Source organism: Nothoprocta perdicaria, unplaced genomic scaffold, assembly GCF_003342845.1.
Source record: "Nothoprocta perdicaria isolate Ctin4 unplaced genomic scaffold, notPer1 scaffold_289, whole genome shotgun sequence".
In the NCBI taxonomy this organism is placed as follows: domain Eukaryota; kingdom Metazoa; phylum Chordata; class Aves; order Tinamiformes; family Tinamidae; genus Nothoprocta; species Nothoprocta perdicaria.
This window is the reverse complement of record NW_020455520.1, coordinates 400,427-418,851: the sequence shown is the minus strand read 5'-3', so window position 1 is coordinate 418,851 and position 18,425 is coordinate 400,427. Positions and strand designations below refer to the sequence as shown.

The window sequence follows — 18,425 nt, the reverse complement described above, 5'->3', positions numbered from 1 at the left end:
TTGTGAGTTATTTTGTATTGCAGCTGTTGCCTGGCACCCTGTTCACGAAGGCCTCTTTGCCAGCGGAGGATCTGATGGCTCTTTGCTCTTCTGGCACGTTGGGTACGTGGCTTTTTCACCAGAGATGTTGGTCAGATGTTRCTGGTTGGTTGTGAGAGCTGTTGTACTAAACTTAAAATGTGCGTTTCATCTTTGAATCTGGTCTTTACCAAGCAAGTTTGTGGTATAGTATTGGTGTAGTCTTGAGAATGGTTGTGAATATGCTTTATTCATGAAGATATTTTCCTGAGTAGATCTACTTGAAAGGAAACAATTGCAGATAGTAAAATTTTATAATATTCTAGCATTTTCTAATAGTGTTTTGTTGAGGGGGTGATGACTAATTGAAGCTCCTAGCTTGTTGGAGTTTCTTCTGAAATGCTGTAAGCATTTTGCTTATAAAATCCACTATTAAATAAAGTCTACATTGCTTAATTTCCTATTAAGTTCAACTGGGAACAGTCAATTCATCAAAGAGGGGGGAAAAAATAGCTGAAGCATAAAACTGTAGGGGGTAGCAAAACAGGAACAACAGCACAAAAGGTTTATGTTGTATCCGTAGCAGATGTTCATCTGTGTGTGGATGTTTTGTTTTGTTTTTTGATGCATTAGGGTTGAGAAGGAGGTTGGTGGAATGGAAATGGCTCACGAGGGAATGATCTGGAGTCTGGCGTGGCATCCCCTTGGACATATTCTCTGTTCGGGCTCAAACGATCACACCAGGTACTTTCAAGCATTTAAAGAAAGCATTGAGGGAAATATATGTACATTTATATGTACGATGTACATCTAAATGTATGTACATCTAGAAGGTGGAAAGGAGCGTGCACAGGTGAACAAGAACAGATTGGGATGATTCTGCTACACAACCCATCGGTAAAGCAGGGAGACCGATTTGTSTAGTGGGAAAGGCATTGACATTTTATGTGAAAGGATGAAAGCCTTGTGGTGGTGGTGGTGGTTGTTGTTGTTTCCACTAAGAAGATACTGCTTTTGATCTCCAGAAGTCTTTTCTTCCTGTGGATCATCTGCTGGCCATGGGTTTGTTTTCACGTTGCAAGTGTGTTTGGAGGCGTGTAGTCTCTGCTTTGAAGCTTTTGGATTAAAGACATTGAAACATGCAGTATTGTATAAGTGCAGTGGAATTTGTATGTGTTGACAAGGCTGATTTTAAAAAAAAAAAAAAAAAAATTTAAACTTACACCTGATGCCCAAATCCAGGGTTAGGCTTGATCAGTAAGAATTTGAACTCTTATATAATCAAGACAGCACACTTAAATTTAGGAAGCTAGAACAAAATTTGATTACAGTAGCTAATACTTCTATCTTTTTATTGAAATCATATAATTTCCTTTTGACAGCAAATTTTGGACTCGAAACCGACCTGGGGATAAAATGCGAGATCGTTACAACTTGAACCTGCTGCCTGGCATGTCGGAAGATGGTGTGGAATACGGTAAGGCCAGCGCCCCGAGGCGGGAGGGAGCGGGGCTGAGGGTTGGGCTCGGGAAGAAGCCGTAGGGAACAGAGCAGAAGTTTCCTTCTGGAAAAAATGAGGGAGTGTAGGATTGGGCACCAGTGATTAAAAAAAAAACATAGTGTTTTTTACCGGCATAATTTTAATCTATGCTTTAATCTAAGCTTTCAAGGATTGTGATTCTAATAATGAATTTTATTTTGTTTTGCAGCTCCGGGAGGTAAGACCTACTTTGCTGATCACAGAAAGGAGGCTTGGTGCTGCTCTCCAGCAATAACCCCAGCCTGAATTGCATCTAGAAAACTTGATGGTTTCCTGCAGTCACGAGCTACAAAGCATGGGAAAACCTTTCAAATTTTTGAACTTAACTCAAATCTTATCTTTTAGCCTCTCCCAGTGACTTTGTTGGTAATCTGGAATTGCTCAGGATTACCCTATCTACAGCATGCCTCGGTGATCTGTGTAATTTCAGGCTATAATGTATAATTTCAATCTRATTTAAGTTTTAAGGAATGGGTCCGACATGAAACTTACTTTTCTGGGCCTCTGCSCTTGGTATGACTTTCTTGAAAGGACATACTTTCTGGCCTTCTGGAGTGTTTTTATGAATCTGCACTTGCCATTCTTTTAGTTTAATATTCTGTAATTCGAGGGTGGAATAAAGTGCCCCAGCAGTTGTGAAGTATGTGATGAAACCATCAGAGGTAAAAGMATGTGGGAAATCTAAAGAAAGAATACGTAATAGAAGGGAAAACTGTCCCAAGAATATCTCTTTTGTTTCCTCCAGATGATCTTGAACCCAACAGCCTAGCAGTTATTCCTGGGATGGGAATACCTGAGCAATTGAAAATAGCCATGGAGCAAGAGCAGATGGGTAAGAAATAGCTATGGAGAGACACTTCTGTGGACCATCCAGTGAACCACTCTGTGACTTCTGTTTCATATCGTTCTTGTATCTTGGTAGCACAGGGCAGTTCTCTGAAATTTGTAGTGCATATTTCCCATGGAAAAGGACGAGCTGAGAACCTCTTGCTCTTTTTTGTTAAATAAGTTTTAAGGAAAGTAACAAAGTTTCTTAGTAAACCTTACTGTTCTGGCTGCTTCTCTCCCTGATACTAAAGGAAAAGATGAGTCTAATGATATTGAAATGACAATCCCTGGACTGGACTGGGGAATGGAGGAAGTAATGCAAAAGGACCAAAAGAAGGTGCCACAGAAAAAAGTGCCCTATGCAAAACCAATACCAGCACAGTTCCAGCAGGTGAGTGCCTGAATTGCAGTGAACACCAGTACAAGTTGTTACGACCTTGGCTTCAAAAAGGATCTAGCTGTTAACAGCACTTGGCATTTCCAGCAGCAGCTCCTTTAGACCAACACCCACTGCAAAATAATGTGACATGCTACTTAATTTAAGGACTATCTCTACCTTTAAAAAAAATGGTTAAATCCTTTATATCCTGTATCTGTACTTTGAAGGTTAAGATTATGTGAGATACACATGCTTTATTCGACCTGGTTTATAGCTTTTGAATATCAGTATTGTTATTCTGCATTTAAAAGACCTTTCCCAATGCAGTAATGCATTGTGCACATAGCTGCTGTTCAGGGCACGGTCCTCAGGACTCACCTCATGTTTGCTGCGCTTTGTAGGCRTGGATGCAGAATAAAGTCCCTTTGCCTCCCCCACCTGAGCCGTTAAATGACAGAAAGGAGGACATTAAGCTGGAGGAGAAGAAGAAAACGCAGGCAGAGATTGAGCAGGAGATGGCAGCACTTCAGTACACAAACCCGCAGCTCTTGGAGGTGTGTATGTAAAGTCATCGGCAAATTTCCGTAGTGCTCTAAGTGATAGCCCTGGACATCAACAGTGAACTGTGTGCTTGTTCTAGTGTGGTTTTTTTCCCCAAAAAAATCATCTAATTGAACAGTGCATGGTCTTAGTGTTGTAGACACCTGCTGTGAGGTCCCCACATTTTAGTTGGTTAGTACTGACCTATGATTCGCTTTAGTTGTGTTTCTACTAAGCAACTGAAAAGAATTACAGCTGTCTCAGCTCACAAAATGAGGTGGCTGCTTCTGGTTTCTGGTCGTGGCCTGTTCTTCTGTGCCTGGCTGATTTTCTGTGCCTTTTTGTTGTGTTTTTGGAACAGCAACTGAAGATTGAGAGACTCGCACAGAAGCAAGCCGAGCAGGTGCAGCCGCCGCCTCCCGGAGGCTCCCTCCACGGACCCCAGCCCTTCCCGGGACAAGGCCCCATGTCGCAGATGCCTCAAGGATTTCAGCAGCCCCTCCCACCGCAGCAGATGCCAATGAATATGCCTCAGATGGGACCTCCGGGTCCACAAGGACAGTTCAGACCTCCRGGACCCCAAGGACAAATGGGACCTCAAGGTCCTCCGTTACACCAAGGCGGTGCAGGTCCACAAGGGTTCATGGGACCACAAGGACCTCCAGGCCCCCAAGGACCTCCACAAGGAATGCCACGGCCTCAGGATTTACACGGGCATCAAGGAATGCAGAGACATCCTGGCCCTCACGGGCCGATGGGGCCTCCAGGTCCGCAGGGTAGTGCTGGCCCACAAGGCCACTTAGGACCACAAGGCCTACCTGGATCTCAGACTCATTTAGGACCTCAGGGTCCACCTGGCCCACAAGGTCACCTGGGTCCCCAAGGTCCTCCAGGTGCTCAAGGAATGCAAGGGCCACCTGGTCCCCGAGGAATGCAAGGACCTCTTCCTCATGGCATGCAAGGAGCTCCAGGATCTCAAGGGATGCAAGGTCCTATATCTCAAGGGCCTTTGATGGGACTAAATCCAAGAGGGATGCAGGGTCCACCAGGACCCAGAGATAACCAGGGACCTGCTCCACAAGGGATGATGATGGGTCATCCGCAAGAAATGAGAGGTCCTCATATGCAAAGTGGTTTACTAGGACACGGTCCCCAGGAGATGAGGGGCCTGCAGGGACCCCCGCCTCAAGGTACAATGTTGGGACCGCCACAAGAATTGCGTGGGCCGCCAGGTCCACAAGGCCAGCAGGGACCTCCGCAAGGCTCTTTAGTGGGGCCACAAGGAACCATGCAAGGACCTCAGGGACAGCCGAACCCTTCACGGGGGCCGCATCCGTCGCAGGGGCCGCTGCCTTTCCAGCAGCAGAAAACTCCTTTGCTGGGCGACGGGCCTCGTCCCCCGTTCAACCAGGTACGTGCGGGGCCGTGCGAGCAGGAGGCCGATGCGCYGGCGGCCGTGAGGGCGGCGCCGCGAGGCCGCGGCCGGCGGGGCTCCGCAGCGCCCCGGCCTCAGCCTCGGCCTCGCAAAAAGGCCCCATGGTGCTGAAGAGAGGCCCGTGGCTGGGGAGCAGCGCGGGGAGGCGGGGAAGTGGCCCCCCGGAAAGGCCCATCCCCAAATCAGTGTCTGCTAAGAAGATATCCAACCTTAGCAGAAATGGCAGTTTTTAATTTAAAGGCACTAAACTCTTTTAAAGCGCTAATTTCTTGGGAGTGCGTACGCATGAAAGAGGTCAAATTTGAGCGGAATTAATATAAGAAACCTCATTAATTAGCCGAGCTTCCTCCCGGTTCTGCTGTCCCGCAGCGGGTTTCCCCAGGCGCGGGCTGCGTGCGGCGYGGGGGCCGCCCCACGTGGGGCTCCGGGCGGGCTGCCGCCGCCGCTGCCCGCGCCCTGTGGGCTGGGAGCGCTGCCCCGAGCGCAGGGCGCTGGGCCAGGATGGCGCCGGGAGCTGCGGCCGGCGCTGCCGCCTGCTCCGCAGCCCCTCGGGGCTCTCACAGTCGCGCTGTCCCGTCTGCTGCTCTGCCCGGGCTCGCAGACACAGCGCTTAATATTTTCATTACCATTCTTGTTATTCCCGATGTCGCTGATGCTGATTTTGTACCCGGAATTTCTTATGTTTGTATCAGCTTTAAGGTGTGTTTTAGAGAGAGTGTTTGTGCCAAAAAAAAAAAAAAATCTATTTATTCAATTTGATGAAATGCGTGATTTTTTTTAACAAGAATAACCTTTTTGGAGTTGCCCTGAGTAGCTTCCAGTGAAAGCTTTCGATGCTGCGGCCGTACGCCTCGGTTCGTGGCCCAGCACCGCTCACCGTAGCCCGCGATGAGCTTCATGGCAGGGCCTCGAGGCCAGGGCGAGGCGCGGGTTGGCTTGATGTTCCCGCTGAACAGGGGAGCGGCGCCTGCACGGCATCCCGGGCAGCATCCCGGCTGGCTTCCGCGGCGCCGCCGCTGCGGGGATGCGGCGGGTCCCGCCGCGAGGCCGCACCAASGCAGCTGCTCCGGCCAGTGCACAGTTATTGCGGATGGACACTATTAGAGTCTCACACAATTATGGAAAAAAAATGGGTTTTGCCCCTTTTCCTGCTAGTGTAGCTTCTGTAGGTCACTGCCTTAAAGAAAGACTTCAAAATGCATGTTCCTTTCAGTTTTTACATCTCTGTAATATGAATATAACTGTAGCTACTTAAGTCAGGTGCTTTTATCAGCAGTAGGCATTGGCTTTTTTTTTTTCTCCCAAATTTGACATTAATCTTCTATAAACTTGTATGAATCACTTCTGCTCCTCTTTGTTCAGTCAGTAACGGGAAGGTGTGAATATTTTTGAGCTGCTCCAAGGGCTCAGGAGATGATCCTGCATGCGTGTAGAGCTGTGCAGAGGTGGAGCTGCGTCCAGGAGAGCGCTCGGTGCGCTCGTCTTCATCGGCCCGAGGCCGCTTCCCCCCGAACATGGAACAGCCAAGGAAACTCCATAGGGAAGGACGTTTCCTGAGACAGAACTGGCAAAATCTCTTCCTAGGCATGCTGATATTAAAATAGAGAAGGGTAAATAGAAGTTTACCGACACAAGCGGTGGTACTTGTGGTTCTTTTGCTGTTACTGATGTGGAAGACTGGTTGTAATCACCATTATTAAGCTTCCTAGCCACGGAATTGCATSCCGCTTGCTGCTTGTGCGAGATGTGAATGCTTCTGGACAAGTCTCTAGTAACCACTTGCAGGCAAAATTTTAGGAGCTTACGAAATGTTTTAGAAGAAAGGCAGTGTTTGGAAAACTGTGGGTCAGTATGAAAAATGCTTAAAAAAAAAAAGAGGAAACAAGTAGTGTGGGGGCCGTGGAGCAGCCGCCGGGGGCACCGGCACCAAGGGCCTGTGCGAACATGGCCCGTCTGCCGCCCTGCTTTGTCATGGCACTACGGGTAACGTTTTTGGCCAGTCCTAAGGAAAGTCTTGTAATGGGTGCTGAAAACTGCTTTTTGTTTAAGCAGAAGTGGCAGGAATTGTAGAAGGTGAGGAAAGCTGCTTGTAAGTAAGCACAGGTGCATGGATCAGGAACTGTACAACTCCAGCAGGGTCTAGGTCGAGAAGGACAGCAGCTTTGTGACAGTGTTTGGGTGGATCTTTCCTAGGCAGTGAATTTGTGTTCTGGATCCAACCCACTGCCCAGTCAGTGGGAAGACAATTTTTAATGGCCATTGGATGGAGCCTTTTTTTGTTGTTGTTRTCTTTTCCCCTAAAATCTTCACAAAAATAATCATTGCAAATGCAGTGCTTGTAGTCAGTACTTACATGCTGGTTTTTGTTTATCGCAGATACTGCAATTCAGTATAAGAGCTGAGTACATAATTTAAAATCTATTTCAATATGTGAAGGGAAAAATGCACTAATTATTACCACTACTTTTGAACTGAAGAAAAGTAGTAGTGTTTCCAAACAAATAAGTACAGACTATAAAAATCAGCTTGGTTTCACATAGAGATTCATCAGGGTAATCMTGAGTACAGTTATGTGGTAAAACTTGGTATTTACAAATCATCTGCAACTCAGAAGGTCTTCTACAAGCCAGTATAGAGGCAAGTTCAAAGTATCATTCTATAGATGTGTCTAGGAAAAGAATGTTTGGGGCTTTCTGATTGTTTAGGGAGGAGGGATGTATTAACAATATTTCTATATGTCTTTTGTGTGTGATGTCAACATAAAAGACCTTGCAGAATTCGAATAGAATAATGAAAGGCTTATTTATTCCTTATTTGTTTTCCTCTGGCCTGATAAAGCCYGTGCCAGCTCTGGCTGAGCCCGCACTGTCTGCTTGGAGGTGCTTTGCCTCCACACCCAGAGACAGCTCCTCGCTCGGTGCTTGGCCACGCACCTCAGAGGCTTTAGTCCTTTTTTTTGAGCATGGATTTAGGAAAAGAAACAAACAAGAGTGTTGCCAGCAGGGTAAGAAACAAGCTCATGTATTTCCATGTTAGCAGCTTACAAAGGAAGGGTTACGCGAGGGCTTTGCTGGTACCTCCACCAGCAACCCCAGCAGACGTTCTTGGTACCCCAAACCATTKCCACGGCAGTTGTTTCTGTTCACTGAAGATCTGTGAAGATACGTGGTCTTTCTTTGTGTAGAGAAATGTATTTTGCACTCGTACAAAACATGCCTGAAAGCAAGAACTCTGCTGCGTGGTAATTCACGGAGTCTTCCCTGCTATATATTAATAGGACGGACAGAACCCAGGTCCTCCACCGTTGATCCCGGGACTGGGGCAGCAGGGAGGACAAGGTCGTCTCGGCCCTCACAGCCAAGGACCTGGTCTTAATAAAGGTAACTATTTATGCTGTCTGTTCTTCTAAGAGCAACTCTCCAAAAAGAGGCTGTTAGACAGCAATGCCTTTTGGTAGAAAAAGCCATAGCAGAGCACCAGGCCTTGGCTCAGAGAGAAGGTGCCAAAGACCTTGGCAGGAATAGAGTGGAGAAGTGTTTCCCCAAAGAATATTTAAAGTGGAATGTGTAGTGTGTGCTTTGGAGAACTTTGCAAACTAGAGCATCCTAGAAATGTTTTTAAAAAACATTACAGAAATTTGCTATGATTTTTTCCTTCAAGGTGACTCCCGTGGTCCACCAAACCATCACATGGGCCCTCTCTCAGATAGAAGGCACGACCAGAACAGTGGTGGTCCCGATCACGGGCCTGAGAGAGGGTTGTTTCGAGGTGGCCAGGAGTGGGGTGATGGTAGAGACAGCAGGGGCATGCCAGATAGACGAGGACCTCACCCAGATTTCCATGATGACTTTGATCGACCAGATGACTTCCGTGACGACTTCCATCCAGATAAGAGATTTGGCCATCGATTACGGGAATTTGAGGGGAGAGGAGGCCCACCGCTGCAAGATGAAAAATGGAGACGCGGTGGACCCGGGCCTCCGTTTCCTCCTGATCACAGGGAATTTGAAGGAGGGGGTTCAAACCGTGGGCCTCCTGGTGCTTGGGAAGGMCGGAGACCTTCGGACGACAGATATCCCCGGGATCCTGAGGACGCACGCTTCCGGGGAAGACGCGATGAGAGGTAAGAGTCAATCTCCTCTTTGCCGGGGGGTAAAGGGTGTGTGGAGGGAAATCACTCTGTTCCTGGTTTCCTCTTCATTAAGGAGTCTATCTGTTTCAGATTTATAAACTGGAAACCAATAAGGAAATGAAAACTCTAATATACCTGAGTATAGAGTCCATAAAATCATTCAGTAATAGAAGAAAACTTGAAAAATGGTCATTGTACACAGCAGCTTCCGTGTCTTTAAACAGTAAGTAAAGAGAAGGCAGGAAATTTGTAGAGAAGACCAAGATACACAGGATGAAGATCTGAGATCGTTTTGATGAAAATTGAGAGGAAACTGGAACTTTAAAGTGACAAACTTTTGAACACTAGAAATGGAATTTGAGACTGTGTCTCCAGTCATAAACTGGAGTGACTGTAGAGACCGTAGAYTGTAGAGATGCAATGTGCTTGTAAGGAGCAGGAACAGTGATCCTACCATCAAATGCTGAGGGGCAGAGCTACTGCATCTGTTGGACTGTTGAGACTATTTTCTCATGTTTTAACTCGTAGGAATTTTATTTCTTTCTGACTTATTTCTTAATGCCAAGCGAAGAACACAAAAATAATCTAGTTTATAGCAATGTCCAAGTCATTGCTCGCAGTTTCCAAACAAATCACAAAGGGATGAATTTGCTTCTAGTTATCACTGTAAATATGGAGGAATTACTCTAAGTCAGCCAGATTAACTGTCATTGAAAGTTGCTCCAGATTTATGCTACTTTAACGGTAAAATTTGGCCTCCAAGGTCTAAGCCTCTCACTGACCACCAACTCCATATGTATAGAAACGTGTACTCGTACCAGTATATTGTGGTCTCCACATAATGTGAATTTTGTGTGTTTTAGTTGCCTTTTTTAATCATTTTCTTACATTCCTTTTACTTTACATCTATACAGCTCTTCTTTTAGCTATTTTCTACCTAGCTCTGTAAAGATGTACCTTCCTTTTGTGTGAAGAGTATGAAAAGAAATGAACAGTAACTAAAAGAAGGTAACAATTACAGCCGTTTTAAAAACGTAAGAGTAAATAGCACCCAGTAGCATCCAGCTGAGTGGTCTGCACTACTGAATTGTAAAAGGCCTGGCAGACAACGCTTTTAAAAGGGCAGTAGAGATTTTCTGAATCTTGTATTGGAAATGTTTAGGGCCTGGGAAATATTTTATTACCCCCCTGATTTTTAAAAATGTTAAAAAAAGAAGAGTGTCCAAAACACCTGTGACCTGTAAATCTGCCTTCTGGCCTAAGAAGAGTCTATTCATCACAGTAGGACTATTTGTACGGACAATTTGGTTTAAAGGCGATGAGCACAGCGCTATAAAGGGCTTGTTGTGCTTAGCAAATTTTATGAATTCCTTTGAGTGCAGGTGAATTAGAAGCCGCTTATTGCAGATGCTGAGGTGAACCTGAGAGTCCCAACCCTCTCCACTAGCTGACTTGGTTTGCAGACTTGGATTGTAACTGGACTGATCACGCGTGAGAGGGATGTGTGTGTATGTGTGTGTTTCTCTCTAATTTCCCCTCCTTCTCATGCCTGTCCTGTTCTTATTCTGCCTGTGCATATCACCACGCTGCTCCTACTGCAGAGACCTGCCTCTTCCTGCCTGCTCACCTGCACAGTGGGCAGCTCTGTACGTTAAGGTCCTAGGCGCAAGGAGGACGACCCGGGCGCGGTGAAATCGGGATGGGAGCGGCATGCGAGGCAGGGTGGCGYGCGGGGCTGGTGCGCGGCAGAGCGCAGGGCTCGCTCTCACACGCTGCTAGGCTCGGTGGCTCTGGGAGACGTAGGGCTGCTAGGCTGAGGGCTGCGCTGTGGCCGCCAGGCTGCCGTCCGGGTAGCCCTAGGACCTGCTGCTGAAAAATCGGTAATTTCAAGCTAAGCAGAATTGCACCATGTCAGTATTAAAACGGGAGACCCTCTAAAGAACTCCTAGAGGACTGTGCTGTTTCAAGGCTGAAAAATATTGCTCTGTGGTTATCTGAACCATTTGTACCTGAGACTGTTCAGTTTGTTTTCCCGAGTCATTCAAGCTAATGTAAAATGGTTCATTGTCCATACGCAGCACTCCCTCCATCCACTGTTGTACCTCTATAGGCACAGCAGCCTCCTCTCTGTATTGTGTTTGTTTTCTGGGAGGTGGAGACAGACCTATTGTTTTTAATTAAAAAAATGTAAAAGTTTAAAAATATTGTATTGTGTTATGACTACTGTTAAAATATTTAAATTTGTAATTAAAAGGTTAATGTTGTTAAAATTCTAAATAAAAGTATCTAAAGTTTTGCTTGTAATAGGATGCACTGTGTCTTTCATGAGCTGGGGAAGGGGATGCTGCCCGAAGCCAGGCGTACCCGCTACTGCTGCGGCTTGGCCGCGCGGCCCTGGCCCGAGGGGACGGGCAGCAGTGCGAGGGGCAAGGCCAGAGGTGCTGCTGCTGAGGGCGGCAGGAGCAGCGGGCGCTGCAGCGTGAGGAGCCGCGTGCCCGTCCCGTAACGCCGCCCGCGCGTGCCGTGGGGCTGAGGCTCTGCTCGCAGCTGCGCGGGCCGTGGCTGCGCCTCCACGGGCACTCAGGTGCTCAGACACTGGCGCTGTGAGGAGCAGCACTGCCGCGATTGCTGCAGCCACCTAAAGGCTTCCCTGCAATGGCACCTGGCGGTTCCCTATGAACCAGTCTTCTCTCTGAAGGTCTCAGATAAAACCCCAGTGCAATACTGGAGGAACTGTGCTTGCCTAAGAAAAGGTACCGAACCCAATGGTGTCGGATCACTGAAGGTGCCAGGGCACTTCTAGAAGGAAAAAAAACGACTTCAGTGTCATGAGAGCTACGCTGTGCAAGACAACTGCACTTTAGAATAACCTGTCCTTCAGAGCATAGGATGTTCCTGCGCACTTGCAGCAACTGTCATCACTACAGAGCCAAGTGCAGTCTAGGGTCTTGTGCTATAAGTCCTGTTGTAGTAATTGTTTGCACTACAGTATCAAGTAAAATGGTTCTGAAACAAGTTGATTATTAAAGTGAAGATGATTCAAGTTTATCAGTGTAAGCTGCCTAAAAACCCCACGTTTGTACTATGTTCTTTTCTTGTAGCTTCAGAAGAGGAGGACCCTCAAGACACGAGGGCCGGGGACCCAGGGGGAGAGACGGCTTCCCCGGTCCTGAAGATTTTGGGCCAGATGACGCTTTTGACCCTCCCGATGACAGTGCGAGAGGAAGGGACCATGGTGTTCGGGGACGAGGTCGCGGTGCTCTCCGAGGTGAGGGAACGTTCTTCTGCACTGAAATGCATGGTTGAGGGGGCAAAGACATTTCTTGGRCGAATTGGAAAAGTTTCCTGAGCACAATGTCTCCTCTCACTGCTGTCCTCTGCATCTTCTCCATTGCTCAGGAGGCCGGAAGGGTCTGCTTCCAACTCCAGATGAATTTCCACGTTTTGAAGGAGGCCGGAAACCGGAATCCTGGGATGGAAACAGAGAGCCAGGTAAAAAATCTGGTGGGCTTTGCATTGGATAAAAGGATGACTATTTAAAAGAAGTCTGTTAAACAGGTAACTTTTAAAAGGAGCACCTTTTAAACCTGTATCTCACATGCTTGTTATCGCTCCCTTTACTACTTGAAAGGCAGTATTTAGTTCTGTGGGACTTTCTAAATCCAGAAGGAACTTAACCGGCCAGAATGTGCCTGGCTCTAAATGCAGCGCTCTCACTGAACACAAGAAAAGAAAGGATGGTGGCCCTGAAGTCTTGTTTTTAACTTGGACTCTTACATAGTTCAGAACTGTCTGTTGTTGCCACCTGCAAATGACTGAAGCTTATCTTTGTCAGATCACGTGTCTTGAGACCTCTATTAATATCATAGTAATCCTTTATGATGGCAACTTCACTATTGTTTTTCCTGTTTAAAGGTTTTGAGCTACAGTGACAGACAGCTTTGATATTAGTATTTGCATTACTAACAGTAATAACTGTGAATGGGAACTCTCTGTAAGGTTAAAACTGAGMTTTTTGGAGTGTCATGGAAAAATGAGTGCAAATGACACATGAAAAAGCAAAGATGAGAATGGGATTCCCTCTTTGCTAAATCACATGAAAATACTTAATCCTAAAAAGAACATTTTAGATCTGTCATTTATTTGAAGTCTGTCTTCATCATCTTACCATTAGCTTTCTTAAAATCTTTTCATCTATTTGCTCATGCTGCTGTTGGGCATGGGAGGGAAATTAAGCTACAAAGCTGAGGACCAAATAATGTAGAACGCAGGTACGTTTGTGGTTAATTCCAAAACGAGGAATAATGATCAGATGAACATTCCTTATGGTCCTGTCTCTTCTTGTCACGCCCAGGTCCTCGCCCAGACCTCCCTCCTCACGACGGCCACTCTGCAGCTAACAGGGAGCGTTCTTCCTCGCTCCAGGGCATGGACATGGCCTCGCTCCCTCCCCGCAAACGGCCCTGGCACGATGGCCCGGGCACCTCTGACCACAGGGAAATGGACGCTCCAGGGGGACCTCCGGAGGACAGGGGCAAAGGTAAGAAGCCTTTGTGTWGAAGATCTTATGCTACATGGGCATGTTTTTCAACACTAAAGTTTACTGAGCTAATATTCAGARGGGAGTAAGGCTGAATTGAATTTTATGGTAAATATTTAACCTTACCAACTGTACAGCTGAAGACTGGTCTACTGAGATAGGAGGGATTTTCCAAATCCAGATCCCGTGACAGTTTTTGGCATCAGATAATCCTCTGCTTAAATGGTCTGTGCTCCCGTTCAAAAGTAGTAAATTTTGGCTCCCTGTTAGTCTAAAAGGAAATCTCTTGTTAAGAGCCTTTTTTCCTGTTTTTTTCAGATTAGTTATTTCTAACTTGTAGTCAGTTAATATYCTTAGCTAGGAGAAGGGTATCAGATAGAGTGAGCCTATGGCGGTATGCCCCTGAAATGCTCTCTGAAGATCTGTAGTTCAGGGACATGCTGTAACGTTATCTTTATATTTCACTGCTTTTGAGAGCTTTTCTGTCTACTTCTCTAATTGATTTATGAGAAAACAAAAATTTTTGACATGCACACACCCACTGACAGACCTGTCACCGGGCCTAACTAAAGCTGTTCTGTACCTTTTCCTATCCTTATCTAACCTGCCTATATCCTTTCCAGTTTTAATTCACACTTTTGTAAAGCATGGGGTAACTAGGTATTGTCTGCACTCTTTAAGATGCGGTTTAACCGTGGACTTCAGCAGCTGTCCTGGTTGTGTGCTGTATTCTCCATTCTTCCCTAATAGCTACTCGTGCTGTATTTGCCTTTTCTGACTACCTGTGAACATTAGGGAGATGCAGAACTAGCTGCTGTAACTCACAAACCATCTTCTTTGGGAGTCTGATAGCTAGTTCAGCACCTATTGCTGTGTGTGCAGAGCTCCCACAATTACCCTGCCCTCACCTTTTGTTCCATTTTCTCCTTAAAAATAAAAGGCTTGTGTTGTCTATTTTAACAACGTCCTCATCCTGAGAGCGATTGTGACCAATGACCAAGAGCCTTCCCAGTTGCTTCCAAAAGCTAAGCTCAGTCTATAGCTGAGGTAGTTGTTAGTCCTCAGCTGCACAGCCTGGCCATCGATACCACTGAATTTCATGTCCTCAAACTCAGTATAGAATGATAGGACAGTCCTCCCTACAGACAGTACGTTCAGTGTATCATCGGGAGGCTTCGCAGGTTTTTGAAATAAAATTACAGTTTTTAAAAATAAAATTCCATTGCTAAACTCCTCCTSTATCAGTACTTTTCCTTTCAAAACTGTCTGTTGCTCCCATTTAACTAGCTTCTTACCAAAGCTCTAGGATTCTTTTTCCAGTTTCACTAATAATTTGTGTCAACGCTACCAGATGCTTTACTGAATTCAAAACGAGTGGTACCTGCTGCACTTGTGCCTAGGCTTGTGCCTTGTTGTACCAAGGGCAGTTCAGAACAGCCAGGGAAGGCTCGATGAGCACAGGATGAGCAATGGCTGTTTCAGATAAGGGTCCTGTCACTTTTGGTTGTACTGCTCAAGTCTTTTGGAGATTGCAACTTTATGGACTATAAACTTGGTCACTTATTTTGCACAGAACCAAACACAGTCCAGAAGAAATAACTTTTGCTAAAATGGAGCATAAATAATTCTAACTTGGCTGTAGTAGTAAATTGGTTCATTAAGCACTTGCCATTTTTTTCTTCAAAGTACTACTTGTGTTAATTTGGCTACTGACTTCTTTTTTTTGATTTATTTATCAGTACGAAAAAGATCAATGAAATTATAAAATCCTCATGTACCTGGCARTAAGAGCTGATACAGTTTGTTCATGGTTAGTAGTGAAATAGAACATTTTTCATTATTTCTAGCAAAAAAACAGAGTCAACCAATAATATCACTCATAATCTTTATAGGACATGAGAACTAGTTAGACATAGGGTGTGTCTGAGCAGAGATGTGGTTTAAACTGCAGCATCAGTAACTGACTGTGCTTCATTTCTAGGACGAGGAAGYTCAGGACCTTCACAGCGAGTGCCAAAATCTGGCAGGTCTGGCTCTTTGGATGGAGACCATCACGACGGGTTCCACAGGGATGAAGCTTTCGGGGGAGGCCCTACAGGAGGCAACAACCCTTCCAGAGGAAGGAGTGGGAGTAACTGGGGAAGGGGAAGCAACATGAACTCTGGTCAGTCAAGAAGAGGAGCATCCAGGGGTGGTGGAAGAGGACGATAGAAGAGGCTTTGACTGGGTCACACCCAGTCCTCGCTGGACAATATTTAAATAACTGCTACTCTGGACTCAAGGAGAACGTAAACCTGCAGCACCACAACCCTGGATTCCTAACTGGGATAACTGAATGTGCTTTAGTTCCTAACAAGGGTCTTTTCGTAGATCGATCAACCGCTCCTGGCTGCAGTATTGCAGCTGGGTTTCCATTTTGTCCTCTCCGCCCCCGTTTTTCTCACCGTCTTTTACCTACTTTGTTTTGTGAAGAGCTGGAATTTTTTTTAGTGTTGTAAGACATGGAGCAGCTCCACAGATTTCAGTTCACCTCCAGACAAAAACTTGTTTCTATATGTACAGTTTGTCAGAAAAGTTACGTTGTTTTTGTATGAATACAGAATGTAATTTGCGCAAAAATTAACCAAAAAATCTATGCAGTGTCTGATTCTTTACTCACCTAGAACCGCAACAAGTATCATCTTTAAGCAAATTTGTGTATYGGATGGAGCAACAGAACTACCTCCTGAATGTTCCCCAGTACAAGCTGCCTCATTCCTGTTGGGGGGTTCACCAGGCACAGGTAAACGTTGTCTGTCACCTTTGGCCAGAGCTGTCTCTTGATGGCAAGTGGTGCTGACGTTAAAATCCCAAACCCAGGAGCCCGCCGCTGCTCGCTCTTCTGCAGGCCTGAAAGAGAGAGAAAACGTGCAACACGACTCAGAAGGTGGTCACAGACTGTACGAGCTCTAACCTGGCAAGGTAGAGCCTGACTAACATCCTCGTTCTGTGCTTCACTTGCAATCAAATATTCCAGTTCACCATAGCACCAGTTTACATAAATAGTGGAGGAAAGGACGGAYGTTCAGCAGCTTGATGAATGTGGAAGTGTTTGCTTTGCAGGGGCTATAGCACACGCTGCTTAAAGAGACGGGTGTTCAGTACAAGCTGCTGCACTCAGATACTGGAGTGCAAACTTTGTTACTTGGTCATGTCCTTAAAAATTTTAAGCATCTTTTTTTCTAAGGTATTTTTTCTCCTAGTTTTACTTCTTTGCAATACTGCTAGTTTTTAATTGGGATGAGAAGAGGGGTTATTCCTATTTTTCACATTTCATAATAAAGCTGCTTACTAACCATGTTTCATTTTCCCCACAAAAATACATTTCCCCATACCAAAAGCTATTTGTGAACATTGCTCCTTTTGCATGCCAAGCCTCACTGAGAAGCACATCATAGGGTAGCTCCCGTAAGGGCAGCGCCCAGGGCCCTGCAGTGCTGGAGGCGCCCCAGAGCCTGGAGCAGAGGAGCCGGCTGCCGGGAAGGTGCCCAGCTCCTGCCCCCAGGGACRCAGCTCCCTCGCTCCAGCTCGAAGGCTCCTCTCTGAGTCGCTCCCTTTTGCTGCRCAAAGGGGCTCGGGATGATCCCAGCGAAGAACTTTTGGCCAGGAAAATTCTTGTCGCAGGGCTCTAGTGAGGCAGATCGGTATCAAAGGAACTAGCTAGGAAAGGGCTGGCATGCTTCTGCTTTGATACTTTATTTCCCTGCAAAGAAGAACCTAGTTTTACCTCCACCCACAGAAGAATAGATGGTAACTGTTCACTTTTAAAGCCAAGTATCAGTGATTTAATTATTAGGAACAGGAAAAAGCTTTTCTTTTTTTTCCTCTTGTTTTCCAAAATTGTCTTAATGGCCTTGAAAGTGGCTTTTCTAGATTAGTTTCTGAGTTAGACAGTGAGCTTCTCAACCCCTAGCTAAATCAGAGCCTGCTACCAAAATAGGTTAAAGTGTCTAACGTAGGTCAGCTCTCTAATCCTAGGGAACCCCACTTCATCTAGGCTGAAGGGCTGTTTTTTCCAATAAAGGCTGTTTTGGCTCCTTACAACCACTGTTGAGGGCAGCTGTTAAATGATTTAAGTTCTTCCTGCCAAAATGCCCCTTGCTGGGGTTGGAGAGAAGGCACGGCCTTGCTGTGCGGAGCAAGCCTTGGGAGGCCGGSCTAACTGAGCGCTCCCCGGGCTTCCCCCAGTCCCGACGGGCTGGAGCGGAACAGCAGCGGCCCCGGCCGGGCCACCACGACCCGCTATAGCCCCGGAAAGCAAGGGGAACGTCTAAAGCTCAGCTCAAGCTCTTGCTGGGCTTAAGCTGGTAAAAATATGTAGAGCTCTTATAATCTAGACGCTAATATAAGCTTCACCATCTGAGGTCTAACTTGATGTTGTTAGAAATAAACTTTCATATATCGAGGCTTAGRAGTTAAGAAATGAGACAACTAATTTCCTGCTGTTCCAGGTGGYGCTGACTTGTATTTTTAAGGAGAAAAACACTGGTCCTCAGTGGCACATCTATACTGGCATTGTGTATTCCAAGTTTTATTAAAGGCGTTCGTGTACATTGAAGCCCTCTCCCCTTGCACAGCTTCATTTTGCAGCAAGCTCTATGCTGAGGTCCCCCCTAGGGCGGCACCCCGGCGGTGTCCGGCTCTGGGGCACGCGCGGGCCCGGCCGGGCCGCCGCACGGCYGCGGGGCTCCGCTGGGCAGCCGCGGCGGTTCGCGGGGGGCCGCCCCGTTCGGCGGCCGCGGTACCAACCGGCCCGCGCTGCACCGGGTACTCACCGCGCGCGGCGGCTCCTGCGCTCGGGGGGCCCCAGCGCCCCAACTCGCGGCCTCGGAACGGGCCCTTCGCTCACCGCGGCCAGCCCCACAGCTGGTTTCCTTTCCTTCCCTCCCGCTCCAAACAGGGCTCGTGCAGCTGAGCGGCCGTTGCCGGGGGCCGGCAGGGCCGTTACCCGCCGCCCCCCCCCGCGCCCTCCCG

The 18,425-nt window shown here is 46.8% G+C and overlaps 1 protein-coding gene and 1 long non-coding RNA gene across 2 annotated transcripts in view; one reads left to right on the top strand and one right to left on the bottom strand.

The window, feature by feature from the left end:
- Positions 1-16,001, top strand: part of WDR33 (WD repeat domain 33) — a 64,103-nt gene extending 48,102 nt beyond the window's left edge. Inside the window, exons 10-23 of the mRNA XM_026041591.1 lie at positions 24-102; positions 652-762; positions 1,401-1,495; positions 1,728-1,736; positions 2,304-2,390; positions 2,638-2,777; positions 3,167-3,319; positions 3,667-4,716; positions 8,018-8,120; positions 8,401-8,863; positions 11,974-12,140; positions 12,272-12,364; positions 13,227-13,412; positions 15,394-16,001. Of these exons, the coding sequence (XP_025897376.1) occupies positions 24-102; positions 652-762; positions 1,401-1,495; positions 1,728-1,736; positions 2,304-2,390; positions 2,638-2,777; positions 3,167-3,319; positions 3,667-4,716; positions 8,018-8,120; positions 8,401-8,863; positions 11,974-12,140; positions 12,272-12,364; positions 13,227-13,412; positions 15,394-15,623 (2,966 nt within the window). The 3' untranslated portion in view covers positions 15,624-16,001. The remainder of the gene's footprint in view (positions 1-23; positions 103-651; positions 763-1,400; positions 1,496-1,727; positions 1,737-2,303; positions 2,391-2,637; positions 2,778-3,166; positions 3,320-3,666; positions 4,717-8,017; positions 8,121-8,400; positions 8,864-11,973; positions 12,141-12,271; positions 12,365-13,226; positions 13,413-15,393) is intronic.
- On the bottom strand, positions 11,615-16,791 carry LOC112949217. Its single transcript, XR_003249771.1, has 3 exons — positions 16,072-16,791; positions 13,539-13,683; positions 11,615-12,341 (listed from the first exon to the last, which is right to left on the bottom strand). It is a non-coding gene; the product is annotated as an uncharacterized LOC112949217 (long non-coding RNA).
- Between the last annotated feature and the right edge of the window lie 1,634 nt (positions 16,792-18,425).